Source organism: Rhopalosiphum padi, chromosome 2 (assembly GCF_020882245.1).
Source record: "Rhopalosiphum padi isolate XX-2018 chromosome 2, ASM2088224v1, whole genome shotgun sequence".
NCBI lineage: Eukaryota > Metazoa > Arthropoda > Insecta > Hemiptera > Aphididae > Rhopalosiphum > Rhopalosiphum padi.
The window spans coordinates 92,004,121-92,030,796 of NC_083598.1; the positions used below are offsets into that span (position 1 = coordinate 92,004,121).

Here is a 26,676-nt window from a genome sequence, read left to right on the forward strand (position 1 = left end):
CTGTAAATCATATATTCCCAAAGAGGTCTGAGAACCAATCCACTTCACCGTGATTGTTGACTGAGAGGACAAGCAATTATTATTTTTTTTTCTCAAAAAAAGACTCTCGTTAGTCATTATGAGATTTTAGAACCAGGAAATCGGTCCAGTACGGTTGTTTTGAGATTTCATAAAAAACAATGTCATCTGAAAAACTGTTCGACTTATTCGAATACTTTTCAACCTGCACCAAAAGTGAACCTGTTCAACTGTACAACTCTAAACTGATAACAAAATTACCAAATACAATCATTTTAATAATGATAAGAAATTTGAATGTTATTATTATTATTTATGTCCAACGAACGATGTCAACAAGAACGACTAGAACGAGCTAAGTTACATGCCTACAAAGTACAAAACTCCATATTAAAATGATTAAGATTATTGTGTCTTCGACTACGACAGACTTTGCTGTGTGAATATAAACTATTGTCTATTATCGTTTACATCGTATCGTTTTTTTCAAACGGTAATGTTGACAGAAGGTTGAGATGAAAGGGCAGATGTATTCTAAGCTGAAAAACGTTTATGTAAAAGATACATGGCATAACGAAAAGGTTCCTCTAGACATCGTCATTACGGTGGAACAAACTTTTCGTGACAATGAAAAAGTAAGGAAGTAAGGCACTTTGTGATCTAGTCACAAATAGTTTCATTTTTTGTAATATTCTCATATCAAGTTTACTTTTAAATGCTTGTACTATGTACTGTTTATAGTTGTATATAAAATATTATTCAACAATAATGAATAATATTACCAGCAATCTGTATAATATATATATATATATATATATATTATTTATAATAAATATAAGTACCTAATTGACAATTAAAATATTATACTTACTATTCCATTAATACTAATTATATATGTTTTAATTTTAAATTTAAATCTAGGAAATGCTGGAAAGGTAAACCTTTTCTTCTAATCCTATGATTAAGATTTTTTTTTTAATTCTGATGAACAGTTTTGAATGATTACATAAATGTTTTAACTATGGTTAAACAAATATAATTATGTTAATCCAATAGTTAAATACTAAACCTATATTTTAAATACTTTTCAGACTATATTTATCTCCGCTTCTGATGAAAATGACCCACTTTTCTACATCACGGCAAATGTTACTGAAGAGAGCTTTAGAACTATCAAAGAGTCTCAAGACTTGGTTGTCTGCTTTGATGGTTTTCCAAATCAAATAATTCAACTTTTAAATAATTCAGACGCAACTGGTGATGATGGACCTAAGTAAGAAGTTTTTAAAATTTTAATTCTTATGTACAATGTTGTTCAGATATTTTATACTATCCTAGACAATATTATCCTCTGAGGTACATATTTGTTTAGTTGTAAAAATAAGCTATCAATATTTTTCTTTCTTTAGATTTAAACTGTTAATTCAAGATGAATATATGGGTAATAAAATATATAAAGGACCAAAATATGTATTAAAAATAATTGAACTAAATGAATTTAAAAACCTTTGTCATTTGGCCATTGAAATGTCTAAAGCATCCGATTCTGATGTAGCAAAAAACATATGCAAAAAAATGACATCAATCAAAGTAAATTTACTTTTTATTTAATAATAGTAAGAAAATAATTTATTTTTATTTTAGAATATAATTGAATTAAAAGATAAAGAAACTGATAGCTTGAAACGAGAACTCTTAAAACTCCATAATGAATTGGCAAACAAAAACGTTGAGTTAGAAAAATGTCAATCATCTATGAACCATGAAAAAATTAACTTAACTACCAAACAAGAACAAATTATAGACCAATGGAAAGAAAAATATGAAAAAGTAATTTCATAATTTATTACTTGTTCAAATATAGTATTTGTAGATTAAGTTTTTTTTAAATATTTTGTATTTATTTAGTTAATTGTATGTTGTTCACTAACTTAGTTAGATGCTGAACGAATGAAACAACTGCGTGAAATGCATGAAGAAATGATTGCACAACAGGAAAGATTAAGTACTTCTCTACAAGCCACTATTAAATCGCAAAATAAAGAAATTCAAAGTTTATTAACTCAATCAGAAAATAGATCTGAACAAATTAGGTAAATATATATTTAAAACTTTATACTATACCTAGTGTTTGCCCTGATAACTTTCCATTTTATAATTAACATCTCTGATATCTGTGCTATCTTGAAAAATTAAAAATTTTAGATCTGCCGATCCTGACAGAATATAAAATGTTAGGGTTCTTAAACGTATATCTTCTACCTAAGACTCTTCTTCTGTTGAAGCTATGTTCTGTTCATTTGTTTGACTCGTGATCGAGTATAGTATCATTCTTTAGAACCCTTTTACTACTACTGATTTTTATTTTATAGAAAGAATTCAAAAACATGTCTTCCTTCAATAGTCATTAGTATTGTACTAAATATTCTTCATCCCATTATTTTTAAGTTCGGTTTGTCAAACCTAGCTAATAGATAAATTTATGCTAACTTATGATTTTTACATAAACTTGTAAGTGATTCATCTAAAGCTGCCTTGCTCCTTATGTGTACCCAAACATAGTAAGGTTTATTACTCAATCATTCAGTTGATTGTGTCTAGCCAATTCATTTTCTAATCAGTATTCTGCCTAATTCACAATCACTGCTACCTAAGTAACCATTCATTATCTCTAAACATTCTATATTGTTGTTCTCTACCTATTATTAATTATCAAATAAATAAATAAATAAATATAATCATTTATTTTAGTGAAATGTCAATACGCATAAAAACATTGGAATCCAAGAACAAAACTTTGATTGAGGAAACTACATCCTTAATTAATACTAATGAAAACTTAATATCAGACAGAGATATTAAGAAAAAAATTATTGAAAGAATGCAAAATCATATCTTATCTTTAGAAAATGTTAGTATTTAGTCTAAATAGCATTATAAATTTAAACTAATTTTGAATTATTTTCCAGGAAATTAAACAAAATACTAAGTTGCTTCAGAAACAAAATAATTATTATGACATATCTAATAAACTTCAAGTATGTAACATATTTATTTTATTTTATATGATACATACATATATATATATATATATATAAATTAATGTATTAAGATAACTTTAAATCAGTGACTGCTCGTGATAAGGGCACATAAACACTTGCTCCACCTAAAACATTGAATAAAAAAAATTATTTATGAAAAACTCAATTTAAATAAAATCATAATATTTTATCAGTCATATAATTGATTAAATAATAATTATATAATGATCTAATGTAGAGCATAAACAAATTATGAAATTATGCCCAAATTCAATTTTTTTGTGTTTTTAATTTTTTATCTTTGTTTTTGTCTGTAATAATCACCAACTAGGATATATCGGGTAATGTACATACAAAAAAAAATTGGAAAACATGAAAACCAATGTATTAACATGGACAATTGTTTGTCTTCAAATTTTGATAATTGGTCAATTCACTCTAATCTTTAATATTGGCAATATAATAGTTGATTTTACTGAAAGTAAATTTGCTATATAATGCATTTGAAGATGTGATGTCCTTTTAATATTCAAAACATGTTAGTAATTTGTTGATTCCATTAAATTACCACAAAAAAATCACAATATTTTTTGTTACCAGTTTTGTGATATAATTAATTTAATTTTTTTCTTTATTACCCTATATTGTTTTTAATTTTATTGATTATTAAGTACAGATTTTTAAAAATATTTATCAAATACATACAAATAAATATCTACCAATTATTACACTGTATTTTTATAATCTTTGACCTAAATATATATTTATATATTTTTGGAAATGTGTTATGATAATTTTGTTTATCTATAATATTATATATTAATAAATATTATGCATCATTTTTTAGGAGCAGTTATCAATTGTTGTAAAAGAAAACGAAGAACTAAAGAAACATAATGAAGACAATTTAAAATCAATGTGTGATGAATTGAAACAAGCAAATAAAATAATTAAAAAATTACATGATTCCAATCAGGAGCAAACACAGAAGGTTTTTAAAATTCCCATCAATGCGATTATTTTATAATTTTGATATTTTATACATACTATATTATGATTTTAGCTTATGTTAAGCAAAGACATTGCGTTGAAACAAAAAGAAGACATTCTTAGATATCAAAGTGAAAACACAAAGTTGTCAAAATATCTCGAAGAAAAAACTTCCAGTATTGAAAATCTAAATATTCAATTGTTGGAAACTAAAAATAGGCTCACAGTTGTAGAACAGAACTTAAAAGAAAAAGAAGAGCGTTTGGCCAGCAACGACAAGGGTAATTTTGCTTTTTATAATATAAATTATTAAGTATTTATTTTTAAGGAAAATAAAATCCATTACAATATTATTATTGTTAGTGATTCATTGGTTAAACAGCAAGTTAAACAACTGTGAGATTGTAGCAAAGTCATCTAGTAATTGTGGTGTGTTATCAGAAACAACTGATGTAACGAAAAATGCTAATGTCAAAAGTGTGGAAAAATTTTCAACATCGACTCCAGCCACTGCCGAAACAGTATGGCTTAAATGGTGTGTTATGTGGAAAAATCCTAATCTATACGTTCATTATTTTTCTAGGACAATATTAACCCTAAATCCTCCAATGGCCGGAAACTGAACTCAAAAACCTTGAGCTCTAACATCAGGTTATTATTCCATTTCAATAATATTCATCGATTGAAATTGCTAATTTATTGATTTTTATTATTTTTAGTGAAACATTGACTAATAACACAAAGAGAAGTGCTCCAATTCGGCGTGTCATGTATGGACCACTCAGTTCTGCTCCTTATTTTGCAGCCTGAATATAATTTTTAAGATTTTAATGTTGAATTATTTTTATAAATGTATACTTTTTTATCACAATTTATGTAACTATATAATTTTATGATACTCTATACCAAACATTCGATCGTAAATATATTTGATACTATTTATTTACTATAATTTTATGTCATTTGTGTATAAGAACTGTTGACTTAAAATTATAATAATTGTCATAGTTGAAATATTATGGTGATCAGTTAACAAGCAAACTCATTTCCTGAACTGAGAAAAAATACAAACATTATTGTGAAAAGATATGTTAAAAAACAAAATGATGCTCATTAAAAAAGCCACATTTCACGACATTTATTAATCCTTTATGGCTTTACAATTGATGTGTGGATAAATTTAAATTTATATCAAATCATCAATCTCTGCAATTTTATAACATTTTTACATAACTGATTGACTAGATAATAAACATGATAACATTTTTATTTTATTTTCTAAAGATTAAAATTTAAAGTAATTAGTATTGAAAAATTTAAGTATGATTTTTTTTATTTGATATTCACAATGTATTTTGTTCTAATAACAAAATATTAAGCTACTGGTGAAAGTTTTTTTAATTTCTATAGTCATGAAAAATTATTACAAAAATGATCTGTGAAAATTACAATACAATAACAGTTTTTGTAATAATGAAGAAACATCTGACACAAAAATTAATTATTTTTCATGGATTTATCATTGCTGTTGATGTATGATGTGGATTTGAAAAATTTGCTAAGTATTGTGTTGATATGGCTATCGTGGAAATTAACTCTATTGAAAATAGCCATGGTAAGGTGTGGGGATATAGAAAATATAAGGAGACATACTCAAATTTTTAGTTTAATTATTTATTTGTTAATTTTTATAGTGAAAAAAGAGTTAAGTTACAATGTCATTCTATCGGGTGCTATGGAAGATATCAAAATGTGCCAAGTCATAACTTGGATATAGGTATCTACTATTGAGATACTCCACACTTCTGGGCTTTAATGGTACGCTGACTGAAAAATTAAAGTTAACTTTGAGGATTGTCTGGTGAAACATTGTGAGATACGCAGTTTTTATCATCAGTGACGCCACTTGAGGATTAGTTTTTAACAATATACCCATATGATATATAAGTATTAAACTCAAAAACCTAGATATGCGCTGATTTAGATTGAGATATTAAATCTTTGTAAAATAAATACAGTCGTTGGCGTATATAGGTTTTATTTCGGAGGGGGTCGATTATATATTTGGATTTATTTCGGGAAAGGAGGGAGGAGACACACTGTTGTGTCTATGGCTCGGCCTCCCCTCCCCCCACCCAATAAATACGCCACTGAATACAATTTAATTGATTATTATTAATTGATGATATTAATCATAGACTTAACAAATTTCTATAAGTCTATGATATTATAATCCATAGAGTAATAGATATTACCTACTAGGTATCTACCTTAAAGTAAACATTTATGATTTATCTGTATGACAATTTAACACAAGATTAAATGATGATTGGTTAAGACGAAAATCCATTAATTAAAAAAAAAAAATGTTTTTTCTGCTAGAAATTATATTAAATACATAAATTAAAGTGAAAATTGCACAGTAGTTAAATTTATAAAAACAATTAAATATTATGTTAATAAATAGAGATGAAAATTTCAAGCCTAAACAATCTTAGAATAATTATTTTCAGTTACAGTAAAAAAACTAAAAACCACGTCCATTCCATTTTCCATTTTTTTTTTTTTTTTTTTGTTGAATTGCAGTAACGCCAGTAACTTGGTCAATTTTGGACTTAGAAAAGTTGATTAAACTACCAAAATTCATTACAAAATATCGGTAAAAATAAGAAGTGGTTAAAATAGGTGGTTGCTATTTGAAAAAAAAAATTGTATTGCGCATAATATGTAATTAAATTTAAAAAAAATGAATAGGCTATACAAACGTGTATGTTTATGTAATAAGAACTAACCAAAAAGCAGAATTCAAATTGCAAGACTATGCAAAGATATTAAGTGTACCTTCAATTAGCGTTTACACATTGTATAACAAAATATTCAATAGGTAAGTATTTGTATTTATGAAAAAAAATTCATTGCTAAATACAAGTATAGATTACACTTGAATTTAAAAATAACAATTTTTTTATGAATCATTATGTATTAGTGTATGTATAGGTGATTTTAACTCCTACGTTCATAAACTTGGAACGGATCTGACGTGAACGGAAATATCACTCTGGTTTCAACAAAACAGTAAATATCTTCTTTAAATAGGATTTTTGTTAATATTCAAATGTTTCACATTTGAACTCTGTTAATAATCAAAAATTAGGTTTCATATTAGAATATATAATTTTTTTTAATATTTGGCCATGGTCTAGACAGTCAAATCAAATTACACTTCTAAGTTTAAACCTCTTATAAAATTTATTTTAGAACATAAACGTCATAAACATATCAAAACATTTTAAAATTAATATATTTTGTCTTGTAGGAACTTAAGCCTAGACTACTCTTATTCTAAGAATGGTTAAGAAACTGCTCTTTCTTTTGATAATAATTTCAAAAATATAAATTATTTAATACTTGTTATTAATAATTTATGATAGTTAACTATTCAGAAAAACATTGAAAAACAACACAAAGATAAGTATTCTGACTAAGCATCAAGCATATTTAATGTAGAACCTCATTCGGTTCTGGTTCTGGGTTTTGTAATAAATTGAATTTTTTAAATTTCACTGTTGAATTATTTTTATAAATTTATATATTTTTTACAGTAACAAATACAAAAAAAGGGGCATATGTAAGTTCTTACACAGGCACACAGCGGAAGACAGGTACATATGTAAAAAAAATATACTTATATACTATAATAATACAAAAAAAATTTATGTTAATTCACTATAGTTATCCACAAAAATTTTAATTTTTAAGCTTAACATAAATTTCTAGGGCTAAGCAATTACATTAGACAAACGTCGTTCACCACGCCACTGAATGACTGAACATATGCTTTCAAAAAATAGGTTTATTTCGAAATAATTAGACTATAAAAATAGACGTTACACAACCAGTGGCGTATCCCGAAGAAGGGTCATGGCCCCCAATCCCCATAGACATAATAGATATTATGTCTATGATGGCCCCCCATCGTTGGCCGTATTTACTATTATTATTTTACATGTCCATTTGATTTTTTATTAGTTTTTAACATTTTAATATTATGTTTATGGTTTTTAACTAAAAAGTAAAATCGATATTTTTAAATTTGTGATTAACATTTATTCTGTGGTTTAAATCTAGTTTAGCGTGATTAGATAACATTATCACTCATCAGTCGTCACTGATTGGTTAAGAGCATGGTCTTAGAATGACAATAACCATTAGATAATATACATACACACTTAACTATATAACTGATAAGATTAAAATTTAAATGGTTTTTTTTAATGATCTTAAACTAAATAATTTAATTGTAATACTATAAGTATTATAAGTGTTAATTCGTCGTTCGTGATTGTATACTGAAGTGTTTCATTCGTGAGTTTATAGATCCTAAGTTCCTAAGAGAAACACATTTTGTTTTTATTACGAAATATTGGGCAATCGTTTTCCAGTTTCTACAGTCATGGACAACCATAACATCAAAGTGGATCTATTGAAACTGTTGGACGAAAACCGTTTGACAGTAGCGCAAGGGACATCTGACCGCAAACAAGTATTATTCGTTGTTAGAAAATCGTCGGCCATTGAGAAATTAGAAGAATTCGCTAGTTGTTATGCAGACAGGAATAACGTGAAAATTGAAATAGTTGAAGACTTGAACCTCGGTAAAGAATTAAACTCGTATTGTTGGTTTGACTATTTATTTTAATATGTTTATTTTAGTAGTGTCCGAAGGGTCATTGTACAATGCCATTGTGTCAGGCTTTGGTGTGGATGACAATATTCCATCTGATCTGAGCTTAATACCGACATACACCTCATTGCTGGTTGCTGGCGGCACGCTGATGGCAAAAACCACAGTTGGCACCGAAGAAACGCTGGTGAAACATATGAAATTATGTGGTTTTCTTAACATTTTCGTGAGCAAATCCATTCCAGGAATGGTCATTGGAAATATGCCCACATACAAAGTAGATGCACATGACTAAATAGATAATAATATTCAATTAAAGTCTAGCAAATGCTTTACCTGACTATATGTGCTCATTCTGTTGTTTCTAGGTTGGTACCAGCGATAAAGTCACTTTGATTCCAGGGACAAAAGAAAATGTAATTTCAGCATGGAAGTTGGACGATAATAATTCGGAAACAATATCTGAAGACGATTTATTAGAAGCTGACGACTTAAAAAAACCAGATACTTCCTCACTCAGAGGTATGCATTTATATGACATAAAAATAACAAATTATCATTATTTTAATTTTTGTTATTTAAACATTCAGTGTGCGCTACTACCAAAAAGGCTAAGGCATGCAAAGACTGTACTTGTGGTTTGGCAGAAGAACTCGAAACAAATCGTCTCAAGGACACACCCAAACCAGACACTTCTAACGCCAAATCATCTTGTGGAAGTGTAAGTGAAATTGTCATGTTCATTATTTTATGTCATTTAAATATTAGCATTGCATGACTCAATTAAAATTCAAATTTGACTGATTGCAATATGTTTTTCAGTGTTATTTAGGCGATGCATTCCGCTGTGCTAGTTGTCCATACCTGGGTATGCCAGCTTTTAGACCGGGTGAGAAAGTTCAACTCTCTGGAAACTTGTTACAGGATGATTTATAATTGGCACATTCTGTTAACAGCACTCATAGAACTAGAATATTTATTTAATGGTATTTTAATTATGTTATGTATAAATATCAAAAAATACGGCGATTGAAATAAATAAACATGATTTTTTTTTTATTATTATTATTCCAATGTATTTTTTCCCCTCAAACCAAAAACATGTTAAGGGCATTACAAATATTATGGTTACAAATGAAAAAAAAAGATTTTAACATTGAAAAATGTATAAACTAAATTAATTAATATAACTCAGCAGTTTAATCCACTAAGCTATTGGCAGTCTGTCAAATGTTTATACAATAAGTAACATAAACACTGAAGCCGTGCGTACAAGATATATTATTATAACATAATATTGTATATACACATGTAGGTATAGTTTTATAAATTATTATTCAGTTCAGTGATTTTTTTAATTATGTTTGTTTTTTAAGCATTACAAATTCTGCATTATCAAAAAAAAAAATCTTCCCTTATATCTAAAAGTAAATGAACTTAATTTGATATTAAACATAAAATTTAATTCATTAACTAAAAATAGACTAAAATCTATTAGCAAATTGATATTACTTTAATCTAAACAGGGAGTATTTTTTTTCCATTTGGAGCAAATAATTTATTTAAAGGATGACTTTTTCAGATGTTTGCTTTTTGTTTATTGAGAGCAAAACTTTCCAGGTACGTGTGTTGAGTGGGTTTGTGTAGACGTAACATATTCAGTGCATCTTCCAATTTAAACCATTTGCGTTTACGACCTAAACAAATTAATAATGTTAATTTTATTTTTATAAACAAATTTTATTTTATTTGCTTATTACTAATACTATAAGAAAATTTTTGTTATGAATTAAGGTACAAATAAATCAATATACAAATAACTAAAATGAGTTATACAACAAAATACAACTCATTGTCATCACATTAATGACACTAAAATTAAAATATAATTAAATAAATGATAATCCACAGCTGTCTCTTGGCATTTAAACTTTTAAATGTATTTATTTTTTTTTGTGTTAATTTTTTTTTCATTATTATTTATTACCAACACAATAAGTATGTTTAATGTTTGTAATAACAATTTGTGTAAAAAAAAATGTTCCCTATAGCATTAGCTGTTTTAAAAGAAGTTTCCATACTGTTATGCTAAACAGCAAAGTATTAAATTTCAGAACATTGTAAACATCATTTTTTTTAAGTCCACAATAACAAAAACAACACAATATCAATGTATACATTTCTCCAGCTTATAGTTCAATAATTTATTAAACTCGCAAGGTCACTTCCCCATGAGATTATAATTCTATTATGGATATCTATAACCTATTACTCACTTGTTATTGTGTTTACAATATGTTCTACCACCATACAAATAAACAGATATCAATAACAAAAATGATAGGAACATATTTTAATGTGCTTGTATGTACATGGTAAACCGGACATACACTACTTTTGTATTGAGATATTTTTTCTCTTGCTATCAACATAATGTATCAAACATAATTAATATTTAATAATAGTAAATATTATTTACAGACAAAGCATATTTTTGTTAACTTGAAGTTTGAACTGTTTATGTGCATAATATAGAGTTTGCCCCATTAATAATTTTTGAATTGTATGAAATTCAAAATAAAAATCTTAGTACACTTGATTTCATGTTACACTGTTACTTAAAAATGTATGATAGTCAATCTAAATAAGCTCACAAGTTAAATTATTAATATTGATTGAATAATAACTGTATAGTATAATATAGTAATGTACGTTTTTTAAGTCGAGGTAAGATACTATAATACATGGACAAACTAGGAAAAATTATATTTTAACATTTTTAAGTAATATTGATAAAATTTATAATCATACAAAAAGATATAGAATAGTTGAATCTAATCAATTTATGTATAAACATAAATAAAAAGCGTTGAAAGAAAAATGCTTCAACAAAATTATCATAAATAATAATTTTTATTAAACAAAAACTTGAGTGGAATACAATACTTCAGATAAAAATGTACTTATGTAAAATTTATCTAATAAGATATGTCATTTACAGTTTTTGGTTTTGTTAATGGAACCTCATATCATAAAAAATGTATATTGAGTACAATTATGCTGCCTACTTTTACAATAATTAATATAATACCTACTTAACTTTGTTTTATAAATGTAGTTTTTTGTAGGAATAGGTAACCTAAATTAGGAACCAATTGACTATGAAAATACTGTTAATAATAATTAAGTTTTAATCTTTAACTGAAATGAAAATAAAATATTGAGCAATTTACTTTGTAAATTATGATTTGTTAATGTTTTATTATTATTATATTTATAACTGCCTTATTTTATATGTATATTATCTTAGTATTATGTCTGCTTACGTTAATTTCATGTTAAAAATTCTAGACTATTTGGTTATAATATTCTATAAGTTCCAAAAATAAAAGCTTATAAATTAACAATTATGTATAGTATAATTTTTATTGAACTCAAAATATTAAACCAAACAGTAAATAATTTATAGTTCAAAAGTACTCAATGGAATTTATATGATGAGCAATATTTACAAATGTTATAATATGATATATATATATATATCTTAATAAATTATTGAATAAGTAAAAATGTCAAAATTGCATGCAGCTCAACTTAATTTAATGTTTTAAGAAAACTCACCTATGCCCAAAGAGTCTTCCCACTCAGCTAATTCTTCTGTTACAATCATAACAAACACATCTGTTCTATGCCGTCTGATATGAGTCTAAAACAATTAATTAAAAATTAGACACAAACCAACAAGCAGTTTATTATAAAAAAAGTAATAATACTAACCCTATCTTCAAATGTACCAAGTCTTCTATGTAATCTGCCCACAACACCAGCTTCTTCAACTACTTCCCTTAAAGCAGTGGCACTTGGTTCTTCTTCAGGTTCAATACCACCTCCCGGTACAATCCATTGTTCAGGTCTACTAGATGAAGTCACCAACAACACCTTCAACAAGTATCATATACCTATATAATGTGCATAATAGTCTGTTATCATTATTCATAATATACATTTGTGGAGATATGAAAAAAGAGCACATTTTAATGTAGCATTACTTAAGTTTACCTTGAACTAGATATTTTTATCGTATAACATACTAGATGTAGTAGCAATGTAAATTTCATACCTAACTAATATACAACATAAGTTTACACAGGTTATTCAATTTTTAGTTCTTTTTTGGCACAATGTCCATGACCTAATAAAAAAAAAAAAAAATAACTACCCACCTGTCATACTGTCATAGTAACAAAGTGTACCCATATTTCAATAAGCTATAGTCTCACAAACAACTAAATTATTAATACCAATATTAAATATTTATTGTTAATTATTGATTATTATGTTCTACTTCATGTTTGGTACTATTTATAAGTATATGATACTTGAAAACCATAATATGAATCTAATGTATTTTAAGGAAATGGATAAAGTTGTAGTAAAACAAGTGTTGTTATAAAATTGTAATATACTCACAAGTCATAATTAATAAAACCAACCAATCAATTATCCCAAGTTACACCACTACAATACAATCACTTATAGTTTAATAGAAAGGCAAAATTTGTATATCACAACAAGTCATAGGTATAAAAATTGTTTCGCTTCTATGTTGATGCATAATAAAAACATTGTATATGTTATTAAGGGTAATAAGTAGTGTTGAGCAATTGTATGATTAACTAATGATTAAAGTTTATAAATATTATACAAATAGTTACTGATAAATTTCTATTAATATATATTGGATATTTTAAAATAAATGCAACTTAACTATAAAATACTAGTTAGTGATAATAGTCATATTAGATTAAAAACACAATCATAGTTCATGATAATTAATATTGTTCTGTTTTTTTTTTATGTATAACAAATGGGCTTTGCCCATTGCTAGATCTGCAAACCAACCAACCTCTACTTTTAATTGTAATTTTAAATAAAAAATAATGCATTATTTTGTTTTTTGTTGTCTTAGCAATTATATTTATTGAAATTTAAATACCACAATACTTTTTAAATAATAAAGAGAAATATATAGATTTTAAATTATATCCAGAAATAATACGTACAAAACTTTAATTATCAGTAAATTATTATGATTTATGAGTATATATTTTTTTTTTTTGCACAACTGGTTTTAAAAATATATATCTTTTATTAATTCTTTTTAAATATACAAATTAAAGTTAATAAAAATTAATATGAACTCTTCAGTCACATTTTTGGTAACTTAAAAAAATAAAAACAAATAATTTAATTTTGTTACTTATAGTTGATATAACAAGTAATGCAGTCATCTGTTTTCGTTACAAATTAATTACCAATGCACTAGGATATAGAAAGAAAATATTTCACTAACATTTAGTAATTAGTAATTTACAAGAATATTAGTATACAGTATAATACTCCATAATAATTACTATTTATATAATGCATTGAGGCTACTAAATATCTGTTTAACATTTATATACCTTATCATTAAAAAAAAAAATTATGAACCTATTATGGATATACCAATATTGTAATTATTATTTTTTTTTTTTTAATTAACAAATTATTTAATAGTTTTATTCACAAATATATATGTATATTGTATAAATATATTATATATTTAAATAAAAGTATAAGTACTTGAATTTAAAAATAACCATTGTTTTCTAAATTATGTTTAAGTTATGTAGGTAATTTTAACTCCTACATTCATAACCTTGGAATAGATCCAACACGAACAAAAATTATCACTCAGGTTTCGACAGAATACCTACTTTAAATATGACTTTTGTCAATAATCAAAGGTTTCATTTTTGAATATGTAATGTATTTTAATATTTGGCTGGGGCCTATTCAAATTACACTTCGAAGTTTAAACATCTTAAATTATTGATTTTATAGCAAGCACATATACTCTATTATAAAATTAATGCTAAATCATTACCAATTTTTTTTTTATATAGGTATATATATAACTTATTAGGTAGATAGTTATTACTTTGAGACTAAGCAAAAATCAAGATAATTTATCCTACTAAATTACTAAAATAAATACATCTGTATAGAATAAACTCTTAAAACAGATAAAAGGTTGAACACTAAAGTTAAAACTGATAAAAGGTTATTTAAGGTCAATAATAAACATCTAATTGAAATATTACATACATAATAATTTGTCACTAGGCAATATTATTTATAGGTTTAATACAATTTCAACTAATTATTTAATAGTGTTATATTTTGGCATATCATAAAACATGAATACAATATTAACATTTTAGTTAGGTAATACCAAAAACACAGTATGTTAAATATGTTACCTACTTATTCTAACTTGGCTTCAGAGTTTACTTTGACCCAAATGAAAATATAGATTACAAAATTCATATTACAAATATCAAGGACATTGTATATTGTACAATTAATAACTTATGTCAGTTATAACTAGTATTTAACATTTAGTTACTTTTTAGTTAAAGGGACAAAATGTTTTTAATTCCTTTTACATTAATATCTGTGCATTTTTAATGCTTATTTTTATGATTTTAGGCGCTTAGTAGCTTAGTTGCCAAATCTTGGTTATAACTGTGGCATAAAAATATATTGTAATAGGACAAAGGTTCAGAATAAATTCTCTATTTGTACTCGATAATATGATTCCTGTAAAATATTTTAGATCAATGGCAGCTCTAGGTTAAAAATATTGAATAACTCTGTGTTTTTACTTATCTTTTTTGTTTTTTGGTATGAAACTTCAAAGATTAGTCTAAATTTTACTTTTTTATACTCATGAATATATAAAAATTCAATATTAATCTACTTACAATATAGATAGAATATGACTATTTGTGTATCTTACAAACCAAAAATTTACTTCATACTATATACTGTGTAAAAGAATAATAATGTATGACATTTTTAATAATTTGATAAAAGATACTTACATAGTTAGAATTAAAAGTGAAATTAAAAAAATATATATTTAATATCAGTTTATCCCAATCAAAATCATTTTACAATGTTATACAATTTTACAGCAATTAAGGCTTAATTACAATAATAATTTAATCCAATTAATCTACATATTAGATAATGTAAATTAATATTAGAACTACATAGTAAGAGCCAAAGTATTTAGAATTATCTTAAATAAAAAGATAATTTATTTATTACACAATATAATACAGGTTCCATTATATATCATATTACTTAATAATAGTATTAGATAAATATAGGTAATGAGGGAAATTTGTGTAAAATTTAAAGCAAGTTTGAGAACTAACAATATATTAATTCTTTCTTTTTAACTTAATGTTTAAAAAAAATGTAATTTGTTACTTTTCAGTTAGTATTTAATATTTTTAAGCATATATTAAGTATATATATTCTGTTTATGTCTATGACTTGTGTGTCAATTTAACACCAAAATTAGAATTTAGTTTGCAACATAAATATTAAATAATTACAAAAACTGCAATCAATTATTGGATTTCATTACCAAAGATAAGCACTTTATAATAGCTAAAATTGTAAACTTTAAGTATGTAATTAAACAAAAACCATTTTCAGAATTAGATACATTAGAGTAATATAATTAATAACTAAAATCAATTCTAAAATATATTTTTTTTCTAATTAAATTTTATTAAGTCTAGTTTCATGTGTATTTATTAAATTAAGACATTCAAAGATTTACCATGTTGAATATGTTAAGAATGATTTTTTATTAGGTAAACTATATATTTATTTTGTTATATAAAATTATTAGTTTGTTAGAATAAATGTTAGGTAGGTAAAAGTAAATAATACATAGGTATAAAATAATTAACTAGATACCTATGTTAGCAATTATAACATACCTAGTAAATATAGCAATTTTAATATCAGTAATTTTACAAAAGCTTTAAAAACAAATATAATTGAGAACTTTAAACTTCAAACAAAACATACAATTAGGAACCATACACAACTCTATAAATTTAATTTTAAATATTTTATCATTTTTTATTAAGAATATATGGATATACTTACATATGAACTATACTACTAAAAATAAACTTCAGATAAAAAGTTACATAAAGGTACTTAAAAATATGTCAAGTCTGTTAGAACTATTTATCTTGGTATTTATAAGAATCATTTTTATGAGAATATTTAAATTTTATGCTAGTATTTAGTTACATTACTTACATTACAACATTTCTATAATAGGTAAACTATAAAGATAATGTATGTATACCTTGATTTAAAGACAATTAGTTTATCTGCCCAACTTATTCAAATACCTTAAAAATATTATTATTAGTTAAAACTTCTAAGAACTAAAAATAACCTGTATGATAATCAAATATGTAATACCCAGAGTAGTACCTATCTAATCTAAAATCTAAATGACCAGTAAGGCTAATCAAATGTTGGGTAAAAATAAAATGAAACTAAATTTACAGAGTAAAAATAAGAATTTCTGTAAGTAAATCTTATGAAATATATATATACCAGTTAAAAAAATAACTCAATAATTATAAATATTGACTGATTTTACAACCCAGCCTAATGTTATGGTTTGTTTTAGCATATATTAACCCTTATGTATAAATCACTTAATCTATCAAAATATTTTAATTTAAACAGTTCTTTTAAAGATAAATTGTAGTGTAGATACAGAATACTATGCATATTATGTAAGTAGGTAAGTATTTCATATACAATTTCCTAAGTACAAATATAATACATCAATACTATTTAGAAAAATTAATAGTGATGATTTAACATCGTAAAAAATACATTAAACTGATAGCTATGCAGTAGTATAGTTTTTATACATCTGTATAAAAAAATATTGAATTCTATGAATCAAATTAACTTTGATTGACTTATTAGAATAAAACAGTGTAAAAACTAGAAACATACGTATTATAATTTTATAAAAACGTGACGTAATATCAGAATGATAGTGCAAGTGGTGTACCAAGCACAGTACATTATTGACAACTCAAAAACCCAAATTATAGTATAAAATATATAACAAAATTATAATTACCTCATCGGAATCATTGCGCACACATATACAAGCAGCTCGCCTGCGAAATCCATCCTCGTCATAAATACGAGTTGAATTCGGTTTATCTTTCATATTTACTAATGAATTGATATCCTCGTAACTAGGAAAAATTCTAACGACGAATTTTTAGTATAGTTAGATTGTTTGGGAAAAAAATTTAGGTACAACTATGAGACGTATCATCGACGATTGACATTTTTCTTCTGAATTTGGAAATTATGTTTTTGGAATACGAACGAGCAATTGTGACTTTTTCTTTTACTTCACGACGAATCGAAATCCACCCGCGTGTATAAGAGACGTATATAATATTATAATAATATATAAACGTAAGACGACAGAGATGGTAGATTTTATGAGTTATATTAAATATACGAGCTAAAGCGGATTTAGAATACTAAGTACGAGTATAAATTTTTTAATAAAAGTAGTTTAATTTAAAATTAAATTAAAATAAAGAAAATTAATATGTAGGTAATGTATATAAAAAAAAAACGTAAAAAAATTATAATAAAACAAAAAAAAAAATAGAAAAAAACGGGGAAAAAACGGGTATTAAGAATTAAACAATAAGAGATACATTAGACAAATGTCAGTTAGAGACATTGTAATCGAAACATCGTACCGCCGTTAGACGATTGCATATCGTTTCGTTCGCTGTTCGTCCGGACAACCATAATCGTGACGACGACGACGGCGGCGACGACGGGAATGGGTGTCAAAGTCCAAAAAAAAATTGATGAGGCCTGAACGCGCACGGGCGGCCAACGACGCGAAAAACTAGCCAATACAAATGTACGATTGTGTTGGTGGTGGTGTTGTAGTGGTAGTGGTGTAGGCCGTGGTGGGGATGGTAGTGGCGATGGTAGTGGCGATGGTGGTGAAGGGTGAACTGTGCTACCTTTATGGCTGTATATTGTGCGCGCGCGCACGCGGGTTTGTATCTAGAATCCGGTGCACACGCGTGCGCGCAGCCCGAATGCACCCGCCGCCACCACCGTACATATCATCATCATCCATCATTATTATTATTATTATTATGTATCGTGGCATCGTGCGCGCCGTGGAGACGACCGCTCGAGCGCATAGATATTGTGTGCTGGCGGGCGGCGATCGAAGCGATTACGGAGCGAGAGACGGTTACTGGCGGGCGATGTTGCCGCGTTCGCGCCTGTACCGCGGTCGCCCCGCAACCTTCGTATTAATATTATGTCTACTATGGCGCGACGGCCGACTGCTCTATGGGCCGCGTGGTGTGTGCAACCGCATGTGAACAACTACCACGCTCGTCGCTCGACGTCATAACAAAAACGCGGTGGGACGAAAGTACGAGAAAACGAGACACGCCACCGGGAGTATGCGAGCATAACGAACGCGTCAACACGATCGGTGTGATGGCCACGTTGCGGGCTGCGGGTCAAAACCTCGCTGTTAAAGAAAAATGTCATTATATTTTTTTTTTGCTACCCCCTCCCCGGTTCTGAATTTCTGATCAACACCGAATGCACCCACGTGGCTATCGAGAAAAAGTGGTTTTTTTCAAGTCTTTTGTTATACAACAATTATCATAAATCATAAACTCATAGCAAAATTTAAAGAAAACATTATACTGATATATGATATTAAAAAATGCTGAATAATTTGTTATTTAAAATATTTAAACTTTCTTGATATTATTTTGAGTGTATAATACACATAACACACAAGAGTTTTATAGTACGTATGCGATGTATCATTTTACATTTCTCTTTCCTAACCTTACCATCGTAGTCCGTAGATCGATTGTAAATATTGTTTTGGGTCAAACGACAAACACACATGCGATATCTATAAATTACTATATTGCACTTATATATTTTCCTGTAATGCAGTAGGTATTTTAAACCTTACATCCACGAATTCAAATTATCATAATAATTTTGATTTTGGATACTTGGTTACAAAAATATGTGCAATTTGAGATGGCGACGACGAACAACAGATGATTAATAAATGCATGCGTGCTGTGCTTGTTAAATTGCCAACGGGCAACGAGTTCGCCGCCTTGGTCCAGTTCTATTACACTTACAGGCTACAGCTAGCCTATACTAGCCTAGTGATATTCATTAGAATAAAATAATATCTAAACATCGTATTTTATTATTGCGTATTTAAGTGGCTGACGATTAATAGGTAGTTTATATAACTATAATTTACAATGAATAAATTTAATTTTTGTATTTGCATTCGCTTTATCAACTGTAATCGATCCACACGATTAATGCCGATAAACACAATCCCTATCTATCTATAAAATATATAATATTAAAAAAAATGTTTTTCAAGGCCTAGATTCTTCATTTACTCCGAATCGAAACTCAACAAAACTTTTGACAAAATTGATCATTATATAATATCGGATATCCTATTATAATCAAATTAATAATTGTATATTATATAATATGGACAATGAAAAATATATATTTTTAACTAAAAAAATTCAACTGCTCTTGCAGTCTTGAGTTATTTAAATGTTAATCGTTTAGTGATCTATTAAATGTCTTCATCTATTCAATCCTCTTGACTTTCACTTATATTAGGACTGGTCGTGTATAATATTATAGATATTATTATAAGCGTTAGTGTGTAAAAAATATTATTACTATATAAAAATAGAAATTATTTATTGCGTTTTGTTGAATTCTAATTACCATTTACCTTTATTAATTATTCTAAAACTAAATACATAAAACGTATCAACTATCAACTTATTAAAAGTTGTAAAATTGTATAAGTTAACTATTTATGCAGATTGTTGCAGTTTATCCAATATTTTCAACATAATAATTATTATTGCCTAAATTTCCTTACAATACAGAATACAGATAAATACCTATATACATTTTTTTCGTGAAATTAATTAAATAATAATTAATAGACAATTTATTGGTATAAATGGTAATTTAAACGATGTAATATGCACTTATTTTGAAGCATTTAAGTTAACATATCTGTAAAACGTAAATAAACAGAGCTCGAAAGGTATAGGTCAAAAATGTTTAGAATAAAATACCGCACAGCAAATTATAGTATATAGATGTCATTATGTTAATTGCACTTCGTCATTCATTAGGTTACGCTGTAAAGGACGTGTAAAATTTGAATTCAATAGTAAATCATTGTACACACAAAATAATTATGAGAAGACGGTGTGTTAGCTGTTAGCCTTTATTTCTAAAGATATTTTAAAAATGTACATTGTACATAATTCAATATTAAAAAATAGTAATAATATAATAAATATAATTAATTCGTTGGTATTTTTCGTGGGCTTTTAAAACTAAAATACTAAATCATTAAGGCCTTTTTGAACCAGACGAATATCGGTTCTTCTAAGCATACTCACACGCAACAGGCTGCTATTATGGAACTTGTCTTGGTGGCAGGGAATAGGTAGGGATATAATGAGTGAGCAGAATACAGAGTATAAAGTAGAAGACGTATCGACAATGTAATATCCACACTTCCACAGTTAGAATACAGACGAAATATTAATAACATATATTATTATATTATACTTATACGTTATGGCGAATAGTTTCAATAACTGCAGTCTGCATGACTGTGTGTAATAAAGCTATTTTTTGAATTACCTATAACATAATAAATAAAATTGTTGAAGAAAAATCGTTATTTTTCATTTTTATCAAAATGTAAACATCAAATGCTTACTTATAACTTAAAAGAACACGCTCTATTTGTGATATTTTTACATTTCTGAAGGAATTACTTTAAAAAGGGATTTTAACTTTGTATTACACTATTACCTATATTAGGTACGTTATCAAGATTTTTGACATATCAAAAAAAGTTACCAAGTAGTACCGCTCTGCTGTATATTGTAAGTACGTGTTGACTGTTGAGTGGATCGTGGATTATTGTTAAAGGTGTGTTAAACTTTATTTCAAGATATAGCATTGTATAAGAATGGAGACGGTCTGCTTGCTGTCATCCTATATCACTATAATACTTATAAGTATATTTTATGGTATGTTTTTTTGATATAGCTATTAAAGTAATTTATTTTACTTGTATAGTATTAGAATAGGTTGATAAACATTTTTCCAAAAACAATAAATCATTTATCATACCTATTGTCTATTGGCATTTGGCTATTATTACTTATTACTTAATTATTATAATAACATATTAATATGTATCTATTTTATACTATATTGTATATCAACTTAATATATAACTTCAAATTTAATATCATATTCCTGTAATTCTTTAAATACCATAAAATTATGAAAATATAATAGGTTCGTATTATAAATAGATAATATCTTAAAATAAATCAAGTGTCATTACGTATAATAAAATGTATAATAATATAATAAACGTCCCCACAAATGTTTTTGATTTATTATAAAATAATAAACATCTTCATTTAAGTACACAACTTTATCATGTATCTTTCAAAAATAACAGTATTTGTATACATTTTTTAGTTCCAGAATCCAGTATTAAATACTTATGATTTTAACATAGTATCAAATTTCCATACCTTAGTAATAAAATTTTTTAAAGATTTTGCACATTTTTCACTATACAAAACACTGTAGTTTATAAAATTTTGTAAATTGTATCAAAATCTATAGAAAATAAACTATGTACCTATATAGTATATACAAACTTATAGTACAGATAAAACAACTATATAATATATTATGTTTTGGCGTGAAAGTCATTAACAGAGGTAGGTACTGACTATTGAAAGCAAATTGTGCTGAAACAACATAAACATTATGTTATTTCTGTGGTACTCGCGCGCGGGTAATCGGGTTAAATTTTAACGCCGCCACTGCCATGCGTGACAACTCATTGGTCATAATAAAGTTCGTCAAAAATGTGTGTGTGCGCGCGCGTGTGTGTGTGTGTGTGTGACAGTCGTACGTCGACCTTAGTAAAGTATTTTATGTTTGCTTTAATGTAACAAGGGTGTTCCCGAGTTTCCGATATAATGACCATAACGATAACACTACTGTATTATATATTTCTATGCAATCGTTTTACCTTCAACCTTAAACACTGATCCAGGCTAGGCAGAACCGTATTAACCTTTAGGCACCGAGAGTCTAAGCCGTCTAGGGCCTACGAAAAGATGGCTAAAAATATACAAAAAATAGTATTCAAATGTGCCTATATGCTACATAGGCGCAAATAAGGTGGGGCTTGAGGGGATTAGCCCCCCTATAATTGCTATAACCCCCCTCCAAAAAAACCTAATGATTTAATTAAATAATATACATTCTAAATCCAATACAGAACTGAGATACAGCCAACCCCCCCCCCAAATTTCAAACACTATTTGCACCTATGCTATGTTATGAAATTAAATTTTCCCAGTGCCTAGAGCATACGGATGGCTTAATCCGGCCCCCTGAGGCTAGGGTATAAAATTATATTCGTTATAATGACGTATTTTCTAAAAAAACTAAATTAAATCTTAAGGTATACAAATTACATTATAAGTAGGTAATTGAAGTCTTTAAAGGAATGACTTAAGGAAATAAATATGTATATGCCATCGTACTACACATTTCAAGTTAACAGTATCGGCCTAATTGATTTTTGGATATTGTTCGTATTAACTTGGAGTGTACGAGGACAAGATATTATAGAATTTAGAGTGACACATCATATTATAAAATAATGCACAGTTTAAAACGTATTTATCACAGAATAAGTTAATATTAATATATTATTTTTGTATTCACAGGTTCGAAAATAAAAAAAAACACCCGTTTCATAGTGAAATGCGTCATTAATAGGATTGGGCGAGAGGATAAAAATACCTATTGTTAATACTTAATTCAATGTAGATAAACACATTCATCGTTCCGCTCAGGATAATCTACGCACTAAGCAGGCATCATTTTTGTCAAATTTTTAATTTAAAAACAAAGTATAGGAAGCAGTACTGTATTACTGATGCATACAACATTTTGAGCCCATGACTGATTTATTTACTGCAACGAAAAGGGAAAAAGCGTTTTGAAAAAATAAAATTTAAAATGAAAATAAAAATAAAAACTTTAAAATTGTATTGCTCTATTTTAAATGCTTAAAAAAATGTTATTAATTTATTAGCAAACAATAAATATATGAGAAACAAATTACTTGCAAAAGCTAAATAGATAAAACCCTATAGGTATATATATGTATATTGTATGGTCGTATACGGTATACTCGTATGGAAATATTAGATATTATGTAACAAGTTTACTATGTTTTGATAGTAATAATTGTCATAATCGATAGACGGTAATCATAATTTGAATTACATTAGTATGTTGGTAATGCATATTATATGCCTTATAGGTAATATGTACTAACTTGAATCTAGGTAAAAATATCCGAGGAAAAAATGTAAACGGTAAAAATTTCCGTTGTAAAATTGTCCAAAATCAAAAATGTCCATGGTAAAATTTTCAAAATAAACTAAGTCAAACAACTTGTTAAAAAATATTTATAACAATATTTAAAAAAAAAAATAAACAATTCTTTCGTTATTGCTGTAGTCAGATATGAAAAGTGTATTTACAACATTGATTATAAATTATAATATTAAAAAAAAATAATTAATAATTCTTTTGTTATTGCTGTATATTTAAAAATGTCACATATATGTGTGTAAATTAACTGGTTTTTTTTTTTGGACATTTTTAAATATCAATTATATACATTTTAAAAAGTTTTCAATACTTCTTTTGTTATTGTTATACTCCTCACATATTTTTTTTAAATTTTCCTTGCATATTAACATACCTACATTTTTTTCCTGAGGTTGTCCGATATCTCTGCCCAATTTTAGTAATTTTACAGAGTATTTTTTTGATGTGGATAACTAATGTGTTACAGAGTGTTCCCATTTTATTATATTACGATCATTCAATTTTTCGATTTTGGAGAATTATACCATGGACATTCTTGGTTTCGGAAATTTTTATATAATATCACCTAACTTACTTAATAGAAAATATAGTAATTTTTTCATATTTATACTAATATACTTAATAGTATATAATATTATATATTTAAAAAAAATTTAAAACATTAAATAAAAATATTAAGTATAATACTATTTATTTATTTTTATTAACTATTACTGTTATATATATATACATATATACCTATAGAATATAGATAGGTATGTACCACTTGTTATATACATGCAAATCGATATAGAGCTATAGAGCGGAAAATGGCTATATAGTATATATGCATATGTATAATTATATAAAGATTATATAATATAATATACCTACTGCGTATACTGTATACAACAAGGGTAATAATGTTGATATATTTGCTGCGTAAAAACTTAAAACAATTGAGACTGTAGTTAATGATGGTGAGTACCTTCAACCGTAGGTACTACGTTTTAAAATTACGCATTTAAGAATATGGCGTCAAGAGTAGGTTATATAGTATACCATTAATCATCTCCCCAGGACGTATAAACATAGTTGTTTTTTTTATATTTCGTGTTTCGTTCCTATTAGATTAGGTACTTACTATTATAATAATAATAACTACCTACCTACCAAGTACCTATGATTCGTCAATATTTATAACTATTATAACTGCAATTATTCAAATTTATATTATATAGTTGCCAGTAGGTACAGAACCGGTCAACCGGATACGTTTATCATGTTTAAATTTGGCTAACAGAACTGTCAGGATTTGTAAACACTGGTATTAAAGGTATATTAAAAAATAATATAAGTAGGTAGAATATGAATATATACATGACATCATATTGACCATTTATTCTACCATATATAAAATAATAATAAGTCATAAGATTATTATTTTCGTAGGTACTATTCCTAGGTATCTACTATTTTTATTTATTAACGTTGTATCTTGTATGTATAATTTAAAATATTGATTTATATATCAATAATAATACGTAGTAAATATTAAAGCTATTTTATATTTTATTATCTCGTTTTGTTTTTATCGCCAAAGCCATCAAAAGATTAACTAATATGATGAAAATTAGGGTCAATAAATAATATTACAAACGGAAACCTTTGTTTTTTGTGGAAATTGTGAAATACTGAACTGGTCTCTATGTATTGTCAATAATATACTGGTATTATTATTTATTACTAAACAAAATGTATTTTTAGAATGTATTTATTTAATAAAAAATGGTTGTGCAATTCTTAGTAACCATGAATAAAAATGATTAGATATATTTAAATTAAATATAAACAACAAAATAACATGCTAGGTAAGAAATTCGAACAAGTTAAATAAGTACTTATAGGTAACTATTATTTATCTAATATATTGCAATTCGCAGTAGATACTAGATACTTTATAGGCATAAATGAATAATCTGGAATAGTACTGTTGTAATAGAAAACAACATAATATGAAATATATAAAAATATACTTTGTTGGATCTTAATTGCATATTTAAATTGCAACTGGATTATTAATTATATTTAATTTTTATATGTTACAAGTAACATAAAATATTCACAGGTAGACCTTGGTATTTCAAATTACAAATTATTGACATTTAGTTTTAAAATTAAGTATGACCTTTTCATTAGCAGGTAGTAGAAACACAGTTTTATTTTAAAAGAATTATATAATATATATAGCCGTAAAAGTATAATAATTAAAGTGTTAGATATGCATAATACATGTACATTTTATTCTATTAATATACTATAGCCATCAGTTCTTATTATATTGCTATCATAAATAATTGAATATATTATCAGCATGTTATTATAGGTATATGTATATACTTAGGGCAGCCAGATTAAATTAAAAGAAATCCGGGACAATAAATTCTAACTTGACCTAATCGTCAATTTAGGATTTGTGTC

General features: G+C 26.5%; 3 protein-coding genes across 6 annotated transcripts; 2 read left to right on the forward strand and 1 right to left on the reverse strand.

The window, feature by feature from the left end:
• Positions 1 to 146: 146 nt before the first annotated feature.
• Positions 147 to 5,001, forward strand: LOC132919820 (spindle assembly abnormal protein 6 homolog). Of its 2 annotated transcripts, XM_060981695.1 has the most exons (13): positions 147 to 457; positions 525 to 653; positions 1,110 to 1,291; positions 1,428 to 1,608; positions 1,663 to 1,848; positions 1,954 to 2,111; positions 2,770 to 2,929; positions 2,988 to 3,056; positions 3,907 to 4,050; positions 4,123 to 4,330; positions 4,413 to 4,570; positions 4,633 to 4,700; positions 4,769 to 5,001. In XM_060981695.1, the coding sequence occupies exons 2-13, from the start codon at positions 534 to 536 to the stop codon at positions 4,857 to 4,859; spliced, it is 1,725 nt and encodes a 574-aa protein (XP_060837678.1). In that variant the 5' UTR covers positions 147 to 457; positions 525 to 533; the 3' UTR covers positions 4,860 to 5,001. The 2 variants fall into 2 exon arrangements, with proteins under 2 accessions (XP_060837678.1, XP_060837679.1); XM_060981696.1 differs by lacking the exon at positions 147 to 457 and having other exon boundaries at positions 523 to 661.
• Positions 5,002 to 8,283: 3,282 nt separating this feature from the next.
• Positions 8,284 to 9,795, forward strand: LOC132919812 (anamorsin homolog). Of its 3 annotated transcripts, XM_060981684.1 has the most exons (6): positions 8,284 to 8,414; positions 8,492 to 8,704; positions 8,763 to 9,010; positions 9,102 to 9,255; positions 9,324 to 9,454; positions 9,556 to 9,795. In XM_060981684.1, the coding sequence occupies exons 2-6, from the start codon at positions 8,503 to 8,505 to the stop codon at positions 9,667 to 9,669; spliced, it is 849 nt and encodes a 282-aa protein (XP_060837667.1). In that variant the 5' UTR covers positions 8,284 to 8,414; positions 8,492 to 8,502; the 3' UTR covers positions 9,670 to 9,795. The 3 variants fall into 3 exon arrangements, with proteins under 3 accessions (XP_060837667.1, XP_060837668.1, XP_060837666.1); XM_060981685.1 differs by having other exon boundaries at positions 8,293 to 8,704; positions 8,766 to 9,010; XM_060981683.1 differs by having other exon boundaries at positions 8,294 to 8,704.
• Positions 9,763 to 18,570, reverse strand: LOC132919813 (diphosphoinositol polyphosphate phosphohydrolase 2). Its single transcript, XM_060981686.1, has 4 exons — positions 17,759 to 18,570; positions 12,511 to 12,672; positions 12,355 to 12,439; positions 9,763 to 10,430 (listed from the first exon to the last, which is right to left on the reverse strand). Exons 1-4 carry the CDS (start codon positions 17,849 to 17,851, stop codon positions 10,312 to 10,314), a joined length of 459 nt encoding a protein of 152 aa, XP_060837669.1. The 5' UTR covers positions 17,852 to 18,570; the 3' UTR covers positions 9,763 to 10,311.
• Positions 18,571 to 26,676: the final 8,106 nt, after the last annotated feature.